The sequence below is a fragment of the Ciconia boyciana genome, chromosome 2 (assembly GCF_034638445.1).
Source record: "Ciconia boyciana chromosome 2, ASM3463844v1, whole genome shotgun sequence".
NCBI classification, from domain to species: Eukaryota; Metazoa; Chordata; class Aves; order Ciconiiformes; family Ciconiidae; genus Ciconia; species Ciconia boyciana.
This window is the reverse complement of record NC_132935.1, coordinates 80,508,695-80,535,097: the sequence shown is the minus strand read 5'-3', so window position 1 is coordinate 80,535,097 and position 26,403 is coordinate 80,508,695. Positions and strand designations below refer to the sequence as shown.

At 39.7% G+C, this 26,403-nt stretch overlaps 1 protein-coding gene across 1 annotated transcript in view; it reads left to right on the top strand.

Moving 5' to 3' along the window:
* CTNND2 (catenin delta 2) overlaps window positions 1–26,403 on the top strand; it is a 565,782-nt gene that overhangs the window by 298,115 nt on the left and 241,264 nt on the right. Inside the window, exon 8 of the mRNA XM_072851353.1 lies at window positions 13,760–14,012. Coding sequence (XP_072707454.1) covers window positions 13,760–14,012 — 253 coding nt within the window. The remainder of the gene's footprint in view (window positions 1–13,759; window positions 14,013–26,403) is intronic.

Genomic DNA, 26,403 nt, shown 5'->3' with positions numbered 1-26,403 from the left:
CTCACAACATGGCTGGGCTGTGTTGCTGTTCTGCTTCCTTATTCCATCTTACGAGGTGCCTGTGGTGAATATCAGGTCTCTATTCGGTACGTAAAGAAGAGGTGGGAGAGGGGAGAAGCAAACCCCCCTTTTCCTGCTGCCCCAGACAGGAACGGCCCATACAAAATTGATTGCACCGTTGGTTTGTTTGGGTTTGTTTCTTTGCAGGGAGGGGAGGTTGCTAGTTTTGTTGCTTGTGGGCGCTCAAATGGCGCCGACCTCCTTCTCCTCTCGTTTGCATTGCACAAGTGAAGCAGGATAGTCCCAGCTCTTCGGTGTCCGATCGCCTCCCGTTCTCAGTGCCAGGTCACATGCCATTCATCCCCATTCCCTGGGGGCTCTCTCCCTGTAGCAAAGGCAGCTGCTGCATGCCCAACCCGTTTGAACTTCCGTCCCATTGACCCGGTAGCCAGAAGTCTGGCATTGCAGAGTTCTGCTGGTGCTGCTGGAAGTTCTGCTGGTGCTGGAAAGCTGCACCAGCCACCAGTTCCTTGCCTCTGCCCTGCCTTCCCTCTGTTGCCGGCACGGCACAGTGGGGCAGAGACCTTGCCTTGCTCCGGGAGGGAGTGCTGCTCTGCGGCCAGAAGTCTCTGCCTTGCCAGCAAGGAAGCCAGCGGTTTGTGGGAACAGTAACTGCTGAGTAGGTGCAAGTCTTTTTTTTTTTTTAATTTTTTTTTTTAAATTGAGATTTTTACAGCAAGGACAGAGAAGGGTGTTGCATGGACTGCTTAACGCTGCTTCCAAATACCCAATTACTTCATTTACTGCATGTTTTTTATGCTGATCCAGCTTAGGCTTTTTGATTCTCAACATTTTTTGTCTTGTCACTTAGCTCCTTTGTTGTCCCTTACAAAAGGAGCACGAGGCTACAAAGGATGCATGAATTGAGCCAAAGTACATAATCTTCACGAGACTGTAAATGTTTGTCTTCATATGTAATAAAGTATTGGATATGTTTGATAGTTTTAAAGTCATTATTTCAAGGTGGAGATTTTTTCATATTGTGAAGCAATTTTCCAATATTTGAAAAAATTGGCCATATGAAAAAAGTTAGATGTCCGTATCCTACAGAGTGATTTACTCTTCTTTCAAGAATAAGCCTACTTTACTGCAGTCATGTAGCATCACAAACTGATAGTGTTTTCTGTGTCTGCTTTTACAGATAAACTGTTCTTTAACCATTTTTAAGGTTTTTAACCTTTTAAACTTTTAAGATTTTTCTTTTTTAGTGGTTATGAAGTTATGAAGTAGTTTATAACAGTATCATAGAATCATAGAATAGTTTGGGTTGGAAGGGACCTTTACAAGTCATCTAGTCCAACCCCCCCTGCGATGAGCAGGGACATCTTCAACTAGATCAGGTTGCTCAGAGCTCCGTCCAATCTGACCTTGAGTGTTTTCAGGACTGGGGCATCTACCACCTTTCTGGGCAACCTGTTCCAGTGTTTCACCACCCTCATCGTAAAAAACTTCTTCCTTATATCTAGTCTGAATGTACTCTCTTTCAGTTTAAAACCATTGCCCCTTGTCCTATTGCAACAGGCCCTACTAAAAAGTTTGGGCTTATAAGAAAGACCCCATCTTTCTTATAAGCCCCCTTTAAGTATTGAAAGGCTGCAATAAGGTCTCCCCGGAGCCTTCTCTTCTCCAGGCTGAACAACCCCAACTCTCTCAGCCTTTCCTCATAGGAGAGGTGTTCCATCCCTCTGATCATTTTTGTGGCCCTCCTCTGGACCTGCTCCAGCCAGGTCCATGTCTTTCCTGTGCTGAGGACTCCAGAGCTGGACACAGTTCTCCAGGTGGGGTCTCACCAGAGTGGAGTAGAGGGGCAGAATCACCTCCCTCGACCTGCTGGCCACGCTTCTTTTGATGCAGCCCAGGATACAATTGGCTTTCTGGGCTGCGAGTGCACATTGTCGGCTCGTGTCCAGCTTTTCATCCACCAGTACCCCCAAGTCCTTCTCGGCAGGGCTGCTCTCAATCTCTTCATCCCCTAGCCTGTACTGATACCGGGGGTTGCCCTGACCCAAGTGCAGGACCTTGCATGTATATCATCATTTCAGATAGTATCTGAAACAAATATGAGAATGGTTGGGTTTTTTTAAACTTTGCTTGGAGAGATATTCTTTTGATAGCCATTTACAATACCTCATAGCAAGCAGTCCCTTGGTCAGTTGTTCTCTTTAGCCATTTCAAATCACTGAAGCTGTCTATAACTTAAACATGCTGCAAAAATATGTAGAAAATTAAGAAAGCATTCATATGTTGAAATGAGACTACGTAAAAATGACATTGTGGGAGTCCAATTTTAATGTCATGATGAATCCCATATAGAGGGCTTGGTTCACAACTTTCTACACACCTGCAAGGTGTGCAAACATAGCTTCAGTGCTGGGAATCAGACTCTGAGTTTGAGCCTTGCACACCACTGGTGGCAGGTTCCACAGGGCAGTTTATATCCCGGTTGCCCCACAGCTATCTCATCCTTTCTCAGGTTGTGTTAGTATTGCTTCTTGGCATGGAACTGGAATTTAGTTAACCAGATGTATCAGCTGTAATTCCACAGATTTCAGATTAATTAGTAAAAGGAATTTTAAGGGGGTAGAGGAAGAAAAAAAGTATTTTTCCTATGTACATGCAATTAGGTGTTTTCAAATTCTTAGAGTGAGCATCAATGAGTACATTGGTATAGTTTTACTTTGGTTTCAGAGCAGCATCTAGCTATTAATGAAAAGCTACTTGTTACATTCTAGTTCCTGTATTAAAAATAGTTCATTTGAAAGTAAAAAGGGAACCTTGGTTTCAAATATATTTTTCTTTATTTGGCTTTAAAGTTGTCACTTCAGGCAAAAAGGAGGAGCCACAGAAAAATCAGCTTTGACTTGTCCCATTTGGATTAAACCCTTTGTCTGTTACGCTGCTTCTCAAAACTTTAGGACTGAATGAAAACTAAATAAAGTGCACTAGTTAGGTTATAAATACCCGACATCGCTTCTTTCTGCTTAGGTTGTGTGTTTTTTCTGGTTGGGGGACAGGTTGGTTTGTTTTGGTTTTTGTGTTGTCACAAGGTGATGTGCTGTGCAGGGGCATACTGTGATGCCACAGCTGCAGATTAATTGAGGATCATGCTGATAAATCACACAGCATGGAGTTCTGGCTATAGGACATAATGTTTTCAGGGGAATTAAAAAGAAAAATTATTCCTACCACTGCATCTCTATTAGTTTGGTAATGTTGTGATAATAGACCTGTATTCCTAACTGACATCCACTTGATAACATTGTTTTGGGGAGAGAATTATATGAAACAAGCAGGGAACAAATCTTCAGTACAAAGTAAATTGAGCACAAAATACCTTAGTGATCTGCATAGTGAATAACAAATCACCTCAAAGCAATGCAAAGTCATAATCCCATTTAATTCGACAGGTCCGGGGTGTCTGGTATAGCCTTATCTGTATTATATTCTTGTGTATATGTTTTTAGGTGATTCTTTTTCCAGGTACAGTGGCATCTTCTCTGAAAATTTTTTTTTTTTAATTTTATTTCCTTCCTATTAAAATTTGGGCAGGAGTATAATAAAAGACATTGTTTTCAACATCAGTGGTATCCAGCGGTCGCTGTAAAGCTATGGACAAGAGCAATGAGAGAGGGAGGGAAGTGGCAGGAGGTGAAAACGCTGCAGAACCACCTTTGTAATCTGTGAGCAATATGCCCCTTAGAATGGAGAAGCATTTCTCCAAATAAGATATTTGTAGCTTCAAAGTACTGAGCCCATGGTTGAGTTCCATAGAGGAATTGTACCCATCTGAAGACAGCCCAGATTTCACCATTGCTCAGAATAGAAACCTGTTAAAATGGTCAGTATCCCCAGCCTCCTTCCTCTGTCCCATGAACAGGATACCTCCAGAGGCTTGTGGCTTGTCCTATGTATTTTCTCATTCTTCTATCCTTCTTTCTTAAGAGAAGGATGATCTAGAGCATGTCTGAACTCTTCTCAGATGTCCCTTGACTTTTGCCACCGATTGAGGGAGAAGCGCGATTATAAAATCTTGGTCAGGGAAGTACATACCCTGTAAATCTCATCTGCCACTATTGAGAAAATAGTGTCTACTTCTGTGCCAGAAACTGTCTGTGTATTTCTCATCTATTTACTGTACAGGTGTAGTCTCAGGTTAAAGCCTGGTCACATTAGACTTTAGTGATGCAGGACTATGTCCATTCTCTTTTATTTACTTCAGTGTGGTGTAGAAATACAAGGTTGTCATTCATAAAATAAGAAGCAATTCAAACACCTTTCATAAATCTCCTTCTTGTAAATCTTTGCTGAACAAAAACACAATGCTGAGGTAACTATCCAGTAATGTCTTCAAGACGACTAATGCTTTTGTTAGAAGATCATTCTTTCTGCAGCATTATATTTAAAGGTAGTCTTTTAAAAATCAGCAGCCTTTTTTTTTTTTTAATTTAACTCAAACTGTAATCTTTCTTTTTTTATAAGACTGTCTACTTTTAGAGGTAGTCTCTTCCTCTATCATAATTTCAGCAGTTTACATGTAGGGTTGGAGTTTTTACAAGTACAGCAAGTATTCAGAGATGTTAGTTTTTACTATATGGGTCCATCAACTTTCAAACTATCATTTGCAGAAGTTAGGCTAATGTTTAATTTTTACATCACATGATCTGGCACTGGTATACAAATGTGATTAACTTAATAGTAAAATAACTCTCTACTCCAGAGTGAAAACTATTAATTAAAATAGCTGAAGCTCAGTAAGTTGTTCTAAAAAATACCAGTTAGTAGCCATGTTATTACTTAGGATTACGGTGTACTAAATAGGGAGAAGTCAATATCTGAAGGAGAAGACATCCATGTGCTTGATGGCTGTAGCATGATGCAGTGCAGGCTGTTAATCTGTTATTGTCTCATAATGTTTATACATTTTTAAATAATAATTGTGACTTTTGTCCATGTGTTCTGTTTTATGTTGGCCAGCTGGACAGGAAACTTTTAACAGAGAGCTTTCAAGAGAAGGTGAATTTGGAGTGAAAGCAGAAATTTAGTTGCAGTAGGCTAGTCTATGCGCAGTAGTATGGTCTGTGTGGTTTTGCTGTGATTGGGTTTTATAATTGTTATGGTCATTATGTCCCATGCACACAATGTGAAACCATGTAGTACTACAAAGAGGAGCAAGGTCACGTGTATGTCTTGTATAATGCCATTGCGCAGGGTTGAATTTTATCTCCAGTGAGGAAACTGGCACGATGAATTTTAGTATCTCAGATTCTGAAAGGTTAGTTGCTTTTAAGGGCCTTGGCAGTTGTTACTTTCTCTGTTTAAATGCTCATGTAACAAATGAATTAAACTGCATGTTCTCCCCAAATTGAGGGATGCAACTCAGAGAGACAAGAGACAATCTGAGAAAAGATCTTGGCATAACACCTTTAGCAGCGAAAGTTGGCATCCGATTATCACATTATGTGGACGCACCATTTTTTTTGTGCAGAGCAGCATCACTGAAACATGCTAGAAGCTGAGTCTGAGAATGCAATTTGCATATATTAGTGGAGATTAAAATCTAGCAGACTTAAAATGCAGTCAATTCCTGGAGGTGGAAAGGAGTATTATATTTTTTTAATACTGAAAACTTGAAAAACATGGCTTCTGCCCTGTTTGGTTGTAAAGAGGGAAGGAAGTCACTCCTGCGTTAAGTCAGAGAGTTGGGAATGTGAAATAATTGAAAATATGTAATTGCTTGGGGTATCCTAATACCTGCATAAAACCTCGGTGTCCCCTCAGACTACATGGATTTCAAAATGATGCTTTAGCTATATATGCTTTTGAGACACAGGCTGTATTACTGTGATGGACACCCCATAACTCAGGAACCTGATGGTGAAGGACGACTGGAGGGAAGGATGTAGAATTTGAGAAGGTTTTGGTGTGGGGACGTGAGATTGGGCACAGCAGTGAAGCCTTGTAACAGACCTGGCTGTAGAAGAGGCTGCATTCCAGTTTTGACTTCAAGTTTCACTGAAGCTGCATCAAGCACAGCTGCAAATAAACTTTGATCAGAACTCATTCATCTCAGGCACTGTATCTATTGAACTGAAATACAGATTTCTAAGATACAAACTCTGTCACCGTTGCTGCTCACTGAATTACTTGCCTACCTATTTCTTCATTAAAACTTGCTTTAGAGGTACAAAAATCCTGATAGATTACTTTATTCATAAGGTATGTACTTGCTTCCATTGCTAACCCTAATGGAACTAGGTGATTTCAGATTGATACCAGCTAATCACATACTTGAACCCATAAATAAAATAATTACTAGTAAAGAAATGCCAAGTCTAAATTGGTGATTAAGAAAATTATTCCATATGCTAAGGGTTAGGCAATGGCAGTTATACATCTTCCCCCAGTGGAACTGTTCAATAAAAGGAAGAAAGACATGTATTTCAAACAAAAAATAAGCACGAAAAGTAAACTAAGACACAGACAATGTGAGAATGTGCAAACTGAAGTGGAACAATATAGACAAAAGGAGCCTTCAAAGTCACCAGATATCAGCTGTTCTGTAAACAGGGGAATAGCTCAGAAGCCGAGGAAGCAGTACTTTCTTTCACCGATTATTTCTGCATTATGGAAAAACATCAGTTTCTAAGCAAAGGAACGTTCAGCCTTATTGTAACAATTAGTGTCAGATCTAAAGAACGCTCTTAGAGAATTGAAATGAAAGGATACATCAGTGCAGTAGCAACTTCAGTTCTTCAGTCTTCAAAGATTGTCAGTTTTTGCATTGGAAGAGGATTTAGTGAATATGACAATATGCAGAGCACAAGTGATGTTTCCTTGGTTTCTATGAAGCAAGGAGTTGTTCTCCTGCAAAACAGAGGCATGTAAATGCAGCAATGGTCAGGAGATGATTTTAAGATTTTTTGAAAGAATCAAATAGCAAATGGGTAATAATTCATTACTGGGGCATACAATCACTTTGAGTATATTTATCATCTTCGTTAGGCTTAGTACTCTGCAGCTGCCAGCGGTGGGAATGAGATGCACTGAGTATTTCCTGTAGCATAGCGGCTAAACAGCTACCTCTGGTTTTGAAGATGGGATCGGAAACTATGAACAACATAAATCTCCTATGATGCCATCTGGAAGAGACATGGATGTTGCCTTGATAAAAAGGCTTCCTCCTCAGCATGTCATGGAAACATCTGATGATAAAAATATTCCTGGATACATGCTTGCAACAGCATGTAGACACACTAATTACAAGTAGGTGTGACAGCCAGGTATAACCAGTACCTGAGGAAATTGTGACTAATGTGTTTGTGGGTGGAAAATAGACCTTTTTTGCTAAGTATCATGCTGTTCAGTATCTATTTCTTTTGTTTGCTTGCATTTCCCCTGTACGGCATGTTATGTTCCCTTAAAAAGACATACCTGGTACAGCAGGGAGACTGGCTGTTTGCCATGCCCGGCTGTTGAAGGCACTGAGCTGAGCGTGGCGGAGCTGACTGGGGGGAAGGAGGTTGTATTTCCCCTGATATACACAAAATATGAGCATCTGGAGAACGCTGGAGCTAGCAGAAAGAATTAGGGGGAACAATGCTAGCTGAGTCTTTGAAGCATAACTAGAAATCCCTGAGAGAGGGAGAGGACATGGAGGTAATAGAGAGAAAGAGGCTTTTCCAGTTGATTGTGGGGAGTTTGAGGCAATCCTGGAAGCCCTCAAAGATTGATGTGTTGAGAGCAAAGGCTGGCTGGCTGGAGAAGAGCCCGTCCTGTGAGGATGCAAGGGAAGATTTGCTTACAGGTTCTTTTTGTTTTTCTCTGGCTGAGAATTTGGAGACTGGAGTTTTGATTGCAAGATCAGCAACTAAGTAGGACAAAATAAAGAGTGCGGAGAAGTGAGGGAGGAGAAAATGGAAAACAAGAGGAATAGAAAGTTGCAGTAGTTTTGCCTGTGTTTTTCCTGTTTGGACTACAAGAAGTTATATAGCAAAGTTGCCAAGCTACATAGGACTTCTGTGGTGTTGATATTTTCAACGTAATCCTGACTATTTAAAATCTAAATTGGAGCCTTGTATCTTGAAATCCTTTAGTGGTTTTTTTTGTTCTGCTCTCAATTTGCATGTTTAAAGTACGAAATTCCTTGTGCATGTGCACTTTGAACAGAGGATATGATAGTGCCTTCATAAAATCTTAACTACCTTAGAGTTAGTTGCTAATATCAATTACGATTTATTTTTTTTTTTCCTTTCTAGGTAAATATTTTCAGGTTCCCTCAACCATATATTTCTCTAAAATCTTACACTTCCAATGTGGAAAAGTGCTGCTAAAAGTAACTGCTAAGCAAATTTATTATTTTTATTATATATGTATTATACATCTTGAATAGTGTTAAACTTGACTGCTTGTGCTTGTTACTTTGGATTGCTGATTTGCTCCTAGCTTGATTATAATCTATTTTGTTAAACTTCTTTTGCAAAAAAGCTGGTGCATGCTCTAAAACGCTCGCTTAACATTTAGAGATAAAAACTGTTTGTATCCCTCAAACCTGATGAATTCTGTTTCCTAACTGACAGAGAATGCACTGTGTTATTTTTATGGTGTATTAGATGGGAAAAGTATCTGTTTTATAAATCTTCCTATATATTTGCTACCAATAGAGTGCACTGCATTTGTATAATTTATGAACTTGTGGAGGGATGGTGGACGTACCTTGTACTGAAAGGACATCTTACTGGGATCCAATTTTCAACTTTCACATGAGAGTAAGAATCAACTGCAGGTGCAAATCAGTGAAGAAAAGAAAAAGTAAAGAATTGTGAAATGTATATGAAAGGCACAAGGAGAAGGTTAACACAGGAACTTAATGTCTAATATAGAATAATAAGAGGAAAATTTTACAAGGTAATATCCCCAAATCAAACAGCAGCATCAGCGAAGTAATTTCCAGCAAGAAGGTGTAGCAAGATAAGTCTCTCAAATGAGTTCATCCTTTCTGAAGGTTTGATCCTACATATGTTAACTGGGCAAAATGCCCTCTGACTTCTAGAAAGTCTGAACTTTTTAGCAGTTCTTATGTGAATTAAGTCTCCCTAAGGTACTGAGGTATGGTGCAATAGTATCCCTGCCTAAAGCAACATATTCTTGCTTTTTGAGGTTTATTAGTTGTTTCTAGAGATGTCACAGATTTGAAAAGAAAATACAAAATCTGAAAGTGAATTTCTGAGTTGAGTATCTCATACGTGGTACTCAACGTAGTGTATTTAGTGAGCGTATTTATTCATACACCTAAATTTTCAGCATTAATATAAAAGTTGCTGTATCTTTGTTAATACTGTGCAAAAGCCATAGAAAATTATAAAGGCTGGCTTTTCTATATGCTATTTCTGCAATCAAGAGAACTATAATCAGGGCATACATCAGGTCTTTGGAGAGTTCTCATTATAGTTAACAGGGCCTTTTCTTTCTCTTTGGCAAAGATTTGTAAGAACATATTAAATGTCTGTGTGGTACTCCAGACAGTCTGATTTCTGGGGATGTGATTTTGGTGCTGCAGTAGTGAAGGGCTGAGATGATACGGTATTTTTAATGTATTAGTGACGTGCCAAATTAAAACAGGATCTTAAATCTTTAGGTGACAAACTGAAATCTCTTCACTGAGACTATAGTTCTTTATTTTCACAGTGTGAAATGCTCACTTTGGAAATTCTCAATGAAACCCTTTTCTCAACCCAAAATTAAAATTCTCTTCTTCAAGCATGGTTCTTACACTGAAGTTTAGAATTTCATGAATGCATAGAGATTTATTGGCCTACTACTGAGCATGTTATTTGCTATACTCAGTATCTGCTAGCTGCAGCAGGGTGGGTGCTGCAGCAGAGTGACCCTACTATCAGTGTGAGCCAGCCTCAGCGTTGCAGGTTGCAAGTCCATACAAGCCCCTCTCGTGCGCGTGGAGTGAGGTGCTTGGAAGAGGTGGCCGGATGCCAATCGCCCTCTCCCCATGCCTCTGCAAGGCCACTGTGCCGAGTGGTCCTGGGAAGAAGCCGCAGGTAGGCTGACCAGTGCAAAAGGAGCACAGCAGAACTTGAGAGACTTATTCATCTGACATCAACCACTGAATTCCATGTAAGTTTTTAAAAAGTGGGGGCAGCAGTCACTATTAAAAGCAATGGGTGGTCACTTAGGTAAAGCGAGATACAGGATAAGTAAGGTTTTGAGGCCTTTTGTTTCTTTGATTTTAATCTTGATGTCCTTGTCAGTTTTGGGACTTTTGAAGACCAGAAGCAGGTCTAGTTTTGTGGACACCTTTACCTCCAAGCTTCTTGTTAAATCAGTGAGGTGTCAAGGTGTCCACAAAAGTAGACCTGCTTCTTCACAGTCTGATTATGACTTTTGGTTTTACCTTTATGCAGAGGCAGAATAGAGTCCCGCCGTAGACCCAGGGCAACAATGTGACTTGGCCATGATCCTGCTTCAACCAGGCCACTTCCCAGGAAGGCTGGGCTGGTCGCTGGTGCTGGGAGAGGGGAAAGCAGCCCATTTCTCCAGAAACAGCGCTTCTGTTAGAACTCCTTCCTGCCCCTCTCTTCCCTTGCTGGGGCAAACCCCTGGTCCTTGTCGAAGTAGCATTGCATCTTACCCATGCTGAGCTGATTCCGATCAAGGTGTAGCTGGCTTGAATTTGAGAGGAGAGTCAAATGCAAATGTTAGAGAAAGGGGTACGTGTCTTCAGTTTAAAAACACATTAAAAGGTTGCATGACCATCTGCAAATGTAGCTGATGGATGAACGTTTTCTGGTCCACTCTGAGTGTGCGCCTTATGGATGCCCCTGTGCTCACTGAAGATTTACTGTTGCTGGGTGAGGCAAATGGACTTCTGAATTTATTTATTGTAATAAACATAATCACTATGGCTTTGCTGTTTTAATAGCTAAATAGAAGGGAGATCTCAATAGATGGAAAGTTTGCCATAGCCTAAAGAGCCATGCTTCAGTCAGTAAGTCTGGCTGCCAAAAGGATTTGTTTAAGCAAGAGTAATGTATTGGTAGGAGATGGCTTTGCTTCAATTTTACATGGAACTATTCGTGTAAAAATGTCTGCTAAAGCTTAACCCTTTTACAATCCGTGAAGGTGGCTGTAGTCAAGTTAGATGTAGAAGTTGCTCTAAAGTGTTAGTTGTTTGGGTTTTTCTGTTTGTCTTTTAATTGATCTGGGTAACACTGGCCAAACAAGCTTATTTGTGAATGTTTAACTGAGTCATAGATTTGTCTCATTCTCGTATTCTGACTATGGCACTTCTGTGTTCATTGTGATAAAATTCAAAAGGAAGTAACAGTCTGCTAGGAAGATAATTTGAGAAATGAATCAGAGTGACTCAAAAAGCATGTAGGTGTTAGGGTGACAGCTAGTTTCAGTTCATATAAATACCTATTTTGATAACAAGACAAAGTAGAAAATAGAAAGAAAAGTTTTCAAAGAATTTAAAAACAAACATGATTTCCATTGAACTGTCTTGCAAAGGAGAGGAAGGGAAATACAGTGGAATATTTTGCAAAGCAATCTACATTACAATGAAGTTCTTGTTTTCAGCAGTATTAGTGTTGTAGGGTTTTTTGCAATTCCCCATATAATGTGTCAAAAGCTAGCAGCATATTCTGCGTAGTGACAGTTCTTAAGAGTATGCTACGTCAGTATACAACTACACTTTTGCTTTTTTGCTTGAAAATATTTCCAGTATTTTCTCTAACTTGTTTTTTTACTCTTTTTCTCACAAGGCACCAAATTTTGGTTTTGAACTGTGTGTATTTTCTGTTAAAATGTGATGTTTTCCTTGTGTCTTCCTAACACTGAATTTAGCATGATTTGTGCATGAGATGTTTCAGTATGCTGATACTGTTACTGCATTTTAACTGGTGCAGTTTCATAAAAAGGTCTGTATGTGTCTTATTACTCATTTCGTAAGGAAATATATACTAGTAATTAAACAAAAGCAATAATTGTAAAATGTTGCTATATATGTAAGTTAACGTAATCATAGAATCATAGACTGGTTTGGGTTGGAAGGAACCTTTACAGATCATCTAGTCCAACCCCCCTGCCATGGGCAGGGACATCTTTCACTAGATCAGGTTGCTCAAACCCCATCCAACCTGACCTTGAACACTCCCAGGGATGGGATTAAATAATAGATAAGTGGGATCACCCACTTATCTATATTTGTAACAAAATTGTAAGACTTGTTATTGTAAAATTATATACTTCAGAACCATAAGAAAAAATTAAAAATAAGGCAAAGATTTGATACAAATTTAAAATTTCCAGGTGTTGTAACTTTGATGAGTACTAGGTCAGACAAAACTGTTGTAATTGTATTTAAAGTTCACTGTGTTTCATTTGCTGACAGTTTGAGATAAAATGCTTAAAGTACCTTTCATGGACCTATAATATATTAGATATTTATTTTCTTAAAATGTAAATGTGCATGTTAATGAGAAATGATGGGGAAATCTGTTATAAAAACCTGTCTCTTGAATATGTGGTTTTGTTTACAGTTTAGCATATGAATTAGACTCAGCTAAAAATAGTCCTGGACCTGGGCCCACTCCTGTTGGCGAAAGTATTCTTGTTGTCTTGGGACAGGGGGAAATGGGAGCCACCACGAGTTCACGTGCCACTTCAAACAGTCCAAATTTCCTTCTGAGCAGAGCCAGCATTTAATTTGTATTTGTTTCCAGGCCAAAGATCATGTGGCTATTGGTCCTCTGGCCCTTACAGTGATAATTCATTTACCATTAACTGGACTTTGGTTCAAAAATATTACATGTTTAATAAGAATCATAAAGCAGACTGGATCTCTAGTGCACAGTGCTGTAGCAGAAAGATAATGGGCTACAAGAGACATTAATAAGATTTTTGAGTCGCAAAAGAGTTAAGTCAGTTTAAATCTATTGGTTAAGCTGCTCAAAACTGGTAATGCATTAATCTTGAGCTGTGGTGTGCGAGCACAGCCGTTGCTGGCGTGCATTAAGACATCTACGTGATCACCGTATGGTTATCTCTTTTTCAAACTGAGTTAGAAGTAGCAGTCTGCCAGGTCTTAAGGTGAAATATGCAGAAGATGGGTTAAAGAAGCATATGCAGTGACTCTCAGTAGCAGGTGTCTGGTTTTACCTGCTTTATGGATACCAGGACTACAAATTTGGGATGGCTATGGCTGTCTATTTCTTCTGCCATAGAGCCATCCATCTCAATTTGGACTCTTGAGCCTGGTGTGACCCTCCTTCTGCTGGTGGATCTGACTGACTTCCACCCCTGTAAGGACTGCAAAAGTCTCACTTGGTGGTGGCTGTGAATTTTAGCTTGACTGTTCCCATGCTTCCTCTGCACTTTTTTCATTTTGGGTTAGTGCAGTTAAAACCCCAAGTGAAAAGCACTGCTGCGGTCTGTTTAAATGGTGTAAAGGTCTTCTAGTCCAGAAGTGGCATGTCATTTAGAAATTCGTTTGATGGTTATTTACTTCAATGGTTTTGAAAATGACAATGTTGTTTGGTTTTTTTTTTCTCATTCTTTTTGAACCCCTGTTTTATATGTGTGTGGTTTTTGTTTTTTGGTTTTTTTTTCCTCTGCCTAGACCTGGTTAACCATTTCTGTGAACAGGTCCTCAATTTTTTACTTTGTCCCTACTTTCCTGTCGTAGCCCCATCTTCCCCTGGTGTCGACTCCGTACCCTTACAGCGCACAGGCAGTCAACACGGCACACAGAACGCAACAGCGACCTTCCAGAGGGCCAGCTATGCAGCCGGCCCAGCCTCCAATTACGCAGACCCCTACCGACAGCTGCAGTATTGTCCTTCTGTTGAATCACCATACAGCAAATCTGGGCCAGCCATCCCACCTGAAGGGACCTTGGCTAGGTCACCTTCCATTGATAGCATTCAGAAAGATCCCAGGTGGGTGAAACCTTCATTGTCTACTATTTCTTGCTCGTGCAGAGGTTTGTAATTGTGGTTTGCTTTGTCTGTTTCTCCTGTTGAATATAAAAAAAAAAAAAAACAACCAACAAAAAAAACCAAAACAAAAAAAAAACAACCCCCCAAAAAAGTGACTGTACATGAAAGATTTTGTTTGCATAACAGCTTTGTCTTAATGCTTTACCTTGGAAGGCTCTCATGAGCTCTTCTGTGAAACGAAATGATAGGTGTGGTCTTAAATGTGTGTGTGTAGCCTGCTTTCAGTAGCGCCACCCCTCAAAAGCTTATGAAAAGTAATTTTCTCTGAAAATGGGAGGAGTGGTATGACTGTTTTGTCAATTTAATTTTCGAGTTGCTCATTGGGCAGAAGGTGTTACAGTTCTTGGTTTGTCTGCAGTTAATATTCATAAAAGCTGCAGAAAAGGATATTCTGGTATCGGGCAATGAGACTGAGCGGTGTGGAAGCAACACGTAATCAGGCTTTTGCTTTACCCTGTGTGTTGTGCAGGCTTCCAATGCCAGTATGTGGTAACAGAATGTACATATTACAGCTTTGCAGAAATCATAGTAACTGTGCATGCTTTTTAAATGTATAGCACAACTTTTAGTGTTGCTGTGAGGCATGACCATCCTCATATACCTAGGGAAGGTGCAAGGAGGAAACTTTATAGCCATACATACCCCCAGCAGGCAGATGGATTAGAGAGAGAGTTTTCTGGAAAATTATTTGAATTCCGTGATAACAGCAATGGAAATGCTAACTGTAAGCCTCAATGCACTTGGTGATTTTGTTCAGTTTTCTGATAGAACAGAAAGCAAGTCTCTTTGGTAAATTAAGTTTAAACTAGTTGAAAGTGTTAATTTATACAAGGTTTTTCTGTGGCAGATGGTGTGATTTTTTTTTTTTTTTTTTTTTTTTTTGGTAAGTGTAATTTAATGATAGGAGAGCCCAAAAATTTGCCCCCAACAAAAATGCTGGAGGTGTTTAAGCAACAATTTGAAAAGACTTCTTTCCCTGCATTAAAAACCAAATATTCACAACCTGATTTCTCTACTTGTTTAGCATTATAGCAGTTTTCTCTGTCTCTCCAGCCAGGAACACAACAGCAGCTAAATTTTGTGGCGCATCAGAAACACCACTGCTTGCAGCTACTTCTGCCATTGCAGAGTTTTATTTGTTGAGAAAACTTCTGTCTTCAACCTTTTCTCCCCCACCCCCCCCCCAGCTTTTCCTCCAGAAATTTGAAAAAATATAAACTGAATTCCTCCCCTTCTTCCCCCTGCCCCAGAGCAAACATTGGTAACCAGAGGGAAACAGTCTTTTTCTGAAACATTGGTATTTTGATATATTTGTATTCCAGAATATAAAAGCCCACAGAGGAAAAAGAGCTTTGCTTTGTAATTGTCTCGTGTTCGAACTTAAAGAAAATTACATTAGGAGTGCACTAAACCAGAGGAGAAATGACTGTAATCTATATGAAATGTTCTTAGGAGAAGCGTGATGATGTTGAAGGCACTATTCCCTATAGCCAGGAAAGACATATTTACAATATCGCTGCAGATCCTAGACATAATATCTTTTTAAGAAAAGGTTATCTCTGTTTAGTTGCTCTGCTATCACTTCAAAACTGTTAGTCAGTTAATGTATAGGATATGTGCTTGTAAAAGAAGATTTCCTCTTGGAAATTTTTCATTTGCCTGCTTTTTGGTTCTTTCTCGTCTTGTGATACCATTTGTGCATTCATGAGTATTGATTTCTGTAGGTAAAGTAGGAGCGAGCAGGCATCCAGGTATAAATTGAACTTCGTAAACTCTTTAGAGGGGATCATTAAATATTATTACTAATTACTATTAGATGGATTGGGATTTTGCACAAAATAACTTTTGTAAGAGAGGTTTGCATTACTCTTGATCTTATTCATTTGATCCATGGACTGTGCGTGGTGTCTTTTACTTAGTATTGCTGCCCTTACTTGTTGGTTTGAATAATTCTTATAGAGAAATGTCAGAAGCACACCTGATTATGTTATGCCTTAGTCCCCAGAAGCTATAGTCCCCGTAGGCAGACTGGCTTGTGAAACTATCTGTGGCCTACAGCAGTTGTTGATCATTCAGCTAGTGGAAAGACATTGAAAAATTGGAAGGAGTTTGGAGAAAAGCAACAAAAGCAACCAGAAGATTTATAGAATGTTGATTTCTATGGATAGATTACAAAAATGTGGATAAATGACAAGTGTGGAAAGGAGGGGACAGAAAACTTTCCAGATGCTTGAAAAAATATTATGGAAGGACAGAAATTATTTAGGGTAGGACATGGGAGGTATAATTAGAAGTACTGTCTTTAATTAGGAAAAGGAAAACATGGCCCAAATACAAGAAAGACTTTCAATGGCTTTGTTAAGTTGCATTGTATTCCTCAAAGGGCTATCATTTATATCTTACACAGCGAGAAAAAAAAAACCAAACATGTTGTTCAGCGGATGGACTTTGTCAACTGATAAGTTTTGAGTTTCCTTACAGACCTATTGCTGCTTTGGTTGGCTGGTTAGTTGGGGTTTTTTGTGACTGACAGGAATCGTGGAGGGGAATGGCAGGCATCATTTTCAGACACCGAGCCTACCTGTCCAACCAGAGGTCCAAACAAAGGCTCACTGGCAGAGGAAAATCTGCAAGACAAAAGCATACTAATTGCAGGCTTTTGATTAGCATTTGCAATATGTCAGTCAGCTCAAGATGACAAACAGATAGCCAGAAGAGAACGTACTCATCCTAATAAGCAATTAGAGTTCCTAAAACTGAACATTATTTTCTGGAATCTTCAGTTCAGGCGGAATTTCCATCTGAAGTCCCAGAAAAATGGTTGGCAGGCACTGAAGTAGTTGACAATTTTTTCCATTGTTTTCACTGAGTAGTTTGGATTACTAATATTCCAATTTTACATACGTATTCTGAGCTGACATTTGGCAAATGAAATTTTAGCTCAACATCTGTTCTGCATCATCCAACTGTCATAAAATGCAGTTTAATGTTCATTAACTTAAACTTTAGGACAAAAACTGTTTTCAAAAAGTAACAAGATATTTATTATCAAGTTTGTGGGAGGGGATAATTTTGAATTTATGCAGGTAGACTGTTAGCTGGTACAAGCTCATATAACAGGCAGTAAAAACTATATACATCTATACTGGCAGAGAGTCTGAGGCTTTGTTATTTAAAAAGGACATAAGCCCCTTATCACCTGTCAGAAATAAAACTTAAGTTCTGTGTATGGAACATGAAAAAGTTGAATACCAAAGATAATTTACAGATTGATTCTTCAGAGCATTCTTTTATGTGTACTTCATGTCAAAAAAGGAAGAGAAATACACAATAGGTCTGTGATATGAACTGTTTCATGCCATAATCTATGAAACAGTGGTATAGGGAGGGAGGGAAAGAATACAATATTTATTTTCTAATTATTGTCTTGCTTTTAGTTCCTACTGAACTGTGAATGAGAGAAGTCATGAGTATTTTAAAGTATCAGAGATATATGTTCATGTGATATTTTCCAGCCTACTTTCATCTCAGAAAGATTAATCTGTCTCTTGGCACCAACAAATTATCTAAGTTTGTCTACTCTTAGACTTTAGGGGAACCGGGGAGCCCTAGAAATAGAAATGCAGGTATCCAATTGTCAGTCTGTGTGCCTTCCAATTTTTACTCCAAAATACAAACCTGACAAATGCATGTAAATTACTTAATTTTTGCATTTGTAACCTACTGTGACTGACAGTAGGTTAAACCATGTACATGTACCGCTGCTGATAAATCACACTTGCTGCATAACAGTTGAAAAATACATAATTTTCACATCCTTCAGTTTAATACATAGCAATGAAGTTTTGTGGTAACAGTGGTTTTTCTTGTTTATGGACTCACTGTGTCTGGTTTAATGGGTTGAGTCAACGTGTTTCCTTCTTTGTTTTGTGACTTTTCTTCTCTTCGTACCTGTTTTTATTTATGTGCCAGTATACACACATCTACTCCTGCAAAGAAGCTGGCAAGAAGATGAGTTAACAGCAAGAGTTATGTGGAATACACTCCATTGAAGGCTACCAAATGAATTTCAGAGTTCAAATGTCCATTTTCGTATGGCATTGAATTATATTGATCTACACTTAAAATTTTCCCTTATGGCATTCCCTTTCCCAAGATAGTGTTTCAGAACCTTTAAAACTAATTTATTCAGAAGAAATGGGGTAATTTTGGTGAATGAAGCTGTGAAGGGTTCATTCTTCATTATAGAGCAGACTGCAATAATGATTGGGCTCTAAACACCACCACAACAACCAAAAAAACCACAAAACCCCACAAAAACCACTAGCAGTGGAATCATGTTGCAACTTTACAAGGAAACAAAATTTTTAAACCCAGCTATCTCGTAGTGGTTCTCACCTTTAGAACTGTCTGGGTATAGGTCAGCATAAACACAGAGTTTTCCAGGTATTGCATGATTTAACTGTAATACCCTGAGACATGTCTGCTCTGTTCTGCGCTTTCAGAGTCAACTTTCCATTTCATTACCTCTGCTGGCCTTAATTTCCTCCTAGCAGAAGATGATGGTGCTGTCTGTCTATCTTCTAAACTTTTAAATTAGCTTTCTTTCAACTTATGAAAGGAAATAAATTAGATCAGAACATTTTATGTGAACTGTAATTTTCAAAACTCATCTTTCCTTTGTATTCTTTCCCTCCCCCTCCCCCCCCCCCAAAAAAAAGATCCGTTTACAAAATAAAAGCTAGAGAGCTTTATTTTTCTGTAGGAAAAGTGATAGAAGTAAAATAAACTCTAGTTAAATTTCTGTGCTCCAGTAAAACTGCTTATGAGATTAGCACACAGGGTTTGGAACATGGCCTGTTAAAAGGTAAATGTTTCTGCCGGAGTCTTCACCATATATTTAATCTCACTTTGTTCCAAGGATTGTCTCGGTGTTAATAGTGTTAGTCTACTGTAAATCTGAATAGCAGCCAGGCACTCGAACAGTGTAACGAGGTACGAAAATAACAGTGTAAACCTGCATGTGTTGGGGGTTGGACATCTTAGTGGGAACATGTCTGGTAGCTTCTTTGGGAATGGTTGTCACCTTCAGAAACTTCTGGTGGGGCAGAAGGCCTTGCTGTGACTACAGTACAGCTGGTGGCAACACTGTGCAGCACTGCTGTGGTCAGTCCTGAGATGTGGGCTTGGGTTTTCAGAATCCAGAGGGCTGCTATAGGTGTTGGTGGGTCTCTGGCATAACTCTAACTCAAGGTAGAAGATTGAAGTTCATATTTCTGGTCTGGATGAGACAGAACAGGGCTTGCAGATGTACCTCCCTGCTTTTATATGACACAATGTGTGATAGGCAGCTCTCCTTTTCACTCAGTAGTTTTCAAAGATCCCTCTTACCCTTATCGGAAATTAAGGGTGAAGTAAAGGAGGAGGTGATTCTCCGATGGTGATGGTGGTGGTGGTGAAGCCATGGGAAACATACTTCTAGTAGATCTGAGCATGTAAATGTTTGGCAATGTGGGCTTACCTCCAGTAGTAAACGGTTCAACTTCCTAGATCCTACTAACACCCTGATAAGAATTTTTTTGCATCAAATTTACATGGGCCAGGCCCCTTGTATTGGTAGAACCAAGCGGATGGTGTTTGAGAGTGCTCATTTTTGTAGCTCTGTTTAACTGTATCTTTCATTCAGCAAGGAAATACCTGGTTTATTTTCCCTACATAAAAATTGTGCAGTCTCTCAGGCTTTAATGTATACTCCTCTGAGTATGAAAAACTGACTCTTAAAGAAAATAAAATCAAAGAGTCTAAACAGCACAAAAATACACCCAATTCAGGAATAGCAAGTCTGGAGCAAATTGCAATTCCTCATAAAGATCCTTTCTACATAGAAGGCGTGAATTTTTACTTAGTGTACAACTAGTTTTGAGAAAACATGGCAGGTATGATAAAATAAACAGCAATCTGTTTCCCCTTCCTGCAGTAGGTAACTAGGGATGAAGCCTGCTTCTTAAAATAGGTGAGGCGGGAATCCATAGACTATCCTCAAATCTGCTAATTTGGGATTTCAGGAGACTTGCTTAGCTGTAAACCTTGGCTGGAAAAGACTTTCCTAGAGAATGTTTAGTTCTGGCTTGAGCATGGCAAAATAAACAAGGAGCTAACTGGTCCATGCCAGAGTCAACTTGTGGTGAAGTAGAGGAATGGTACCCAGAACTTGGAAAACTTATTTTTGTGTGTATTTGAGCACACTGCTGTATATGCTAGCAGTTTCTGTCTTCCTATGGTTTACATCGAGGTGGTTTATAAATGGCTGGGGAGGCACTGGACGTAAGTGGAGTCATTTCACAGTGCAGCAAATGCCATTCAGTATGCACAAAAGCATCCACCTGTATTTGCTATTTTTTTTCTCTCTAGAATTTGCCCCATGTTGTTTAGCAACCTCCTTTCTCTGGGAGAGATGCTTGGAAAACACCCCCACCCCCCAAAAAAAAACCCAAAAAACCCTTAAGTGTACTCTACAGGAATAAAGTGGCTAGTACCATTTTATTGACAGTGCAGGAGGCCACTCCATTTTGTTGCCATCCTATCTTTAAAGAAATCTGATCCTATCATTAACAAACCTGCCCTACTGTAATCACAGAACATGACAATTTTGGTATATTACAGTTACGCGGGCAGTGCTGGTCCATGTAGTTTGAATAATGAGTCTGTCCAGAAGTGCTTACAGTTCCTAAACCATCAGCAGAGAACAGGTTATATGTAGCCATTTTATTTGGTAGGTTATTTATGCAGTATACAGGGTATAATTTTGAGAGAGATGATGCCTCATCTTTTGTTTTGATCTGAAAGTTTAGCTCTTATAATCCTCTCCCTCCACCAGAAGGTTAATTCCTTTCCTTTATGCTGGAGGGAGAGAAGTGAAAGGCCACTTACATACTTGTCAATGATACAGGGCATTCAGGAGAGCAGTGGCAGGAGCTCCACGTGGTGCTGATAAGTGCACATCTAACAATGGGGGGGAGACAAAAGCGATGTCTCCTTTTTGGACAATTTTTTTAATTTATTTTTCCCTGCCCCCGATAATGCTGGTCTGCCACTTGAAGAACAGCAACAAAGCCCTTTCTGCTGTTTCTTTCTTAACCTGTTGCATATTTTAATGGCTTCATTCATCCAGGAAGAACCAGGTGGACACTGTACCTCATCCTCATACTGTCTGTAGCTCACTTCTGGTTCTTGAACAGCATAACTGAGCTTCTGATGGTGAATATACGTCTCAATGCAGTTTCTGCCTTTGTTTGCCACACATTTTGCTCAGTATCCTGTGGCTCATTTGCAAACTTTGACAGATGCAAAATCTGCGTGGTGCCTTTCTGTGATGACAGAGTGTAAGAGCCAGAAAATGTTGTAAGTATATTTTCCAACCAGGCATTAACAACATGGGAAGAACCATACTTTCAGGCTTTACTGGGCTCATGTAAGCTGTTACGATCTCCTGGCAAGATAAACCACGTAAGAAGCTTCTCAGTAGTAGCTCTTGGACGTCTCATCAGCCGAATGGATAATAATGATCTTGCTGTTTACAGGAATGTTGAGAGTAAGTTAAATTTGTAAGGTGCTTTGAAGTTCAAAGGATAATCTTGCTCTTACTTCCATAGGAAACATGATGGGAGGGAGGGGGGGGAAATATGTTAGGTGGAGAAGATGAATGGGGAAAGTTTTGAAGAAGCTTGCTAAAATCAGGACACACAGTCTCAAATTTTCTCATTAAAAACAGCAACCGAAAATCATCCTCAACACTGAGACATAAATTGCTATGCAGAGGTTGTTAGTTTCTGAAGCTGGACATCAGTGTGATGTTGCACAACTATTTATAAACAGGAAACAAAAGCCAGCTAATTCTGTAGCCATTGTACAAAATGCATCATTAGGTGTGCAGGAGATTTCTGTAAGAGAATAACACCAAGAGTTTGCAGAAACAATGTTTCTAGTGTAGAGTTGAGCTAAAAATGATGAAGGGAAGGAATGGTCAACAACTTTTATTAGTTTCTAGCAGAACTTTATAGCTTTTATAAATTAAGAGCCTGACTTTAAGAACCCTAGCTCTGTGTAGATTAAATATGTTAGATGGGAGTAGACTGATCTCTGCCAGCTTACTCAAGATCAGAGCCTGATGTGAAGTCCAGTCCCTAACCTTTCTTTCTCCAGTGCATCGCTGTTCCTCTGGCGATCTCCACCACCTTCACTTAGATCTTTCTTTCTCACCCCACTCCGCTGCCCCACTCCAGGAGCTCGTCGAGCAAGTGGGGTTCAGAGATGCATCGCAGTTCTGAGCATTAAGCGAGTGGTTTCCTAGGAAGCAAAAGCCACCACTGATTCCATAGAAATCCTACAGCCATTGTTGCCAAGGAAACTCCTAGTCTCTAGACTTACTGTGAAATATTTGTTCTTTTTACTTGTTTTTTTTGTTTGGTTGGTTTTTAAGCCACTGCAGCAGCAGTGGGATCGCTTGCTGTTTAGCTTGCCACCCACCTCTAATAATTTGGGGGTCATATTTATCCTTACCATGCAGTGAAGTGAAGAGATCTGGATAGCTGAAGACCTGGAAAGAAATTGAAAGGTTTTCTTAGCCCAAAGGAGGACAGAGTGAGATCTCCAGGTTTCCTGAATATGCCAAAGGTAAAAATATGGAGGAGGAAGGCACATGTGGGGAAAGGAGGAGCTGTGCAAACTCTTTTCCAAGGTATAACAAGTAATTTACTTCACGAAATGAGCAAAAGCTACACAAGTTTAAAGAGTGAAGTATTTGAATTTAGTTTCTTACTCTTTAAAAGTCATTTGAAGTTAGCTTGATAATCCTTTTGTTCCATACCAGGACATGATATATTTGGTTCATATACTCCATTTCAAAGAGGAGGGCTGATTTTTGTTTTTATGCTGTTTGATGCTATGTTTTTCCTTCACCTACCTGAATTTGAGCATCTCAAATATAAAAATTTAGTTTTGAAAGTTTGGCCCTGATAGCTGACAAGGCTAAAGAAAGGTGATTGTGTGTGTGTTGGTGGAAGTGGGAGGAATGAATACTGACAACACAGGTGTAACGGAGTTTCTTAGTAAACGCAACTTCCTTACCTTCCTGTTAGTCAGGATTGTGTCACGCTTCTGTGTTACCCTCTATCAGAAGCTGTGCTGATCAGTCAGCCTCCCTTGTTCCAGCTTTTGTTACTAGTATGAAAAGTGGTCCCTCTTCTTGACTCCCTGTGAGTTCTGGAAAGATTCAGAAACTAAATTTCCTATAGCTGCTTCTTATGTAATTTCATTGTCCTTAAAATTTTTGGGCTCTAACTTCTCTCAAATCACTGCAAACTAACACAGAGTTTGCAGTTCCATAATCCTGGCTATCTCCTTGCAGAAACACCAATATAATTTCTACCTGGGACTTCTCTGTGCCTCCAAAAATCAGCAAGGTTATTTCCACAACAGTTTTGCAGTATGGGGTTCTCCTATTCTTGGTTTATAGATGGTTGAAGTGCAGAATATAATGTGACCTTCATGTATCAAACAATTTCTGGCAGATTTAAGAACTGACCTTAAATCACCTGGGTAAGAACAATGGAAAAAAAAAATAATCTATTTTATTTCTTAACATGTCTCAAAAAAGAAGCAGGAAGGTGTTCCGGGGTGGAATCCTCTGGCCCAAGGCTCAAGATGGTGTGGAGGTGTTAGGTATAATGTTCATGACCTGGGATTTTCCCACTAGCAAGGCACAGATGGGGATGGAAGATTACCACATTACTTTTCCTCGGCCACAAGGTGACATGGGGACAGCCTGTGACCATAGTGCCCGCTGGCGTGCTCCTTGGAGGGGACCTGCCCATGGGACTGACTGTGGGGAAATGGTGCTGACTGGAGACCTGCTGATCCCGTGCCCTTTGTATTAAGGGCAGAGTGATGCCGCGTGTGCAGCCATGGATCGCTGGAGGTGGGTGGTGACAGGGTGGAATGGCCTCGCTCGCCAGTAGCAGAGGCTGAAGCTGCTGCTACGTTGCAAGGAGGACCTGAGGGAGCCATGGCCAGTGAAGCCCAGGAGATGCCTGCTAGGACTCCGGGCAGAGGGTAGGCCTGGAGCATCCTACAGGTTTTTGTAAATTTATGGTCTTAAATGGCCCTTGTTATGCCTTTTGAGTTTTCTGTGTAGTTCTGTGATTCCTTCCAATAGTTTTTAATAGGGAAGGCTTGACATTTTTCTGCATTGGAGTAGTTGCCAAATGTCTTGTAAAGCTCTGGCTGCACACAGATTGGCGCACAGAGGATCCTTTAGATGTTTTAATGTTAGATAGCTTTTTCAGGAAAAAGTGGGAAGAGGGGGTTTGATTTCTCCTGTGGCTTTACCATCCTAGCTGAGAACAGAGTTTGCCATCGGTAGCCAAATAGCAGAACCTCTGTTTAGGCAAAGCTTTTCCTCTCATGTATGTAGAAATTCTTTTAAATACGTAAAATCTTCTCTGCAGGATGAAGTCGTCTTTGCATAGTCTTCTCTAATGGATTTTTTTTTTCATTTGTCAGCAGCTACATTTTTTTTTAATGAAATTTTATCCTAAACTGTAAAGGTTTCAACTGCAGCCGCTAAGGGATAACAGATCCTGTCAGCCGCTGCATTTTCTGTGGCACAACTCCAGCAACCATCTGTTACCTTTCTGCTTCTGCACGCTTTACACACCAGAATCTCCCCTCCTAAAAAAAACCAACAGAGAAGTGCTGCGCAAAAGCTTCCTTCTGAAGTATGTAAGATAATATACGTTATTTCAGTAAAAATGGGGGGTCCAGTTCTTGGATCTGATAAGAGAGCCTTTAGAGCAGTTCGGTTATGCTGTATAGGAAGAAGAGGGCTGCCTTTTCACAGGGGGAACTTCCTAAATGAAATTTCCTCATCGACAAATGTGCATGCATGACTTTCACAGAGAAATTCAAGAGCTGATGTCTCAAAATGCACGCTGAACACATCTCCACCTTTTCCTTTCCAGTTATGGGTTCTCGCTGATTCAGTTTTCAAGTCAGCTAGGTGGAAATACTTTCATTGAGGAGCCTGTTTATCACCCCCTGTGTGCCTGTAATCATATCGGCTGTACACATGGGTACAGTGAAACTGAGCCTAATAGTTCCTAATCCCCAGCAGGTTAATTACTATGCCAGATTTGCCTCATAATAATAAAGCGAACAGCTTCTCAGAATAACTTGAAATGTGAATGCAGAAGCCTTATTCTTGTTCTGTTACATATTCATTGACATAAAGCTGTCTGATACTGAACTTTATATCTTCTTTCCTTTTGTTATTTTAAAATAAAATCAGAATTTGGCTTAGATTTTGCGTTTTAGTCACGTTAAACGTGACTTAGTTTCACTTTATTTCAGTGAAGTGTTTGTGTTTTGGGTTTGGGGGTTTGTTTTGTTTTAATTAGCAGTATGAATGGGATAGGAGTCATCAGCTTCTCAACTGTTTTTCAAGAATCTGTGATGAGGAAAAATCTGCACTTCGTTGCTAAAAGGAAAAAAAAGTGTTTTGGAAGGGTGAAGGGAACAACTGATAGAGCTGTTTTCCTTCAGGAGAGTGTTTACGGGCAAAAAAAATCAGGAAAACAATCTATGCATCAATCTCTCTAAAATTTATTTCAGAGCATTATTTATATTGCCTCTGTACAATTAGGAATAGAATGGATGGCGGAGGAATGATAGAGCTGGTAGGTGACAGCTGAGACATGCAGAATAGTGAAGGTAGTTTGTCACGCTTGTGTTGACAATTTCAGCGTAGCCTGAAGGATAATGAAATGCACAAAATAGTTTACAGAAACATTTTTAAATAAACTATTTATGAGCTCGCTTCTCTAACATTTTAAACTTCTTTGGCAAATGGAATTCTCTGCACGTGGTATTGATTTAGTTCCCTGGTATTGCAGGCTTCTTGGGAAAGCTAAGCTCATGGCGCTCCCAGTTGTGCTGAATATAAGCAATATAAGCTAAATCTTGCAGTCTTTTCAAAGAGGAAATTCCATTTACTTTGTAACGTAACTTCGAATGAAGTAAATGCAACAATGCAAAGAAACTTATAAATGGAAATTTGGACAGCAAGTCTTGATCAACAGCAGTTAAGAGGCAAACTTTGATTTTTGGAGCCCTGCTAGTTTTCATAAGAAAATTAAGAAGATAAAACTTTCCTATGACATTTTATTGGATTAAGATGAAAACTAGTGAATTTCAGAAGTTCAGTGACAGTAGTTTGAGGTTCACCATTTGTTCTCTGTACAGGCAGAGACTGGGGTTTTACCAAAATATTTTTCTC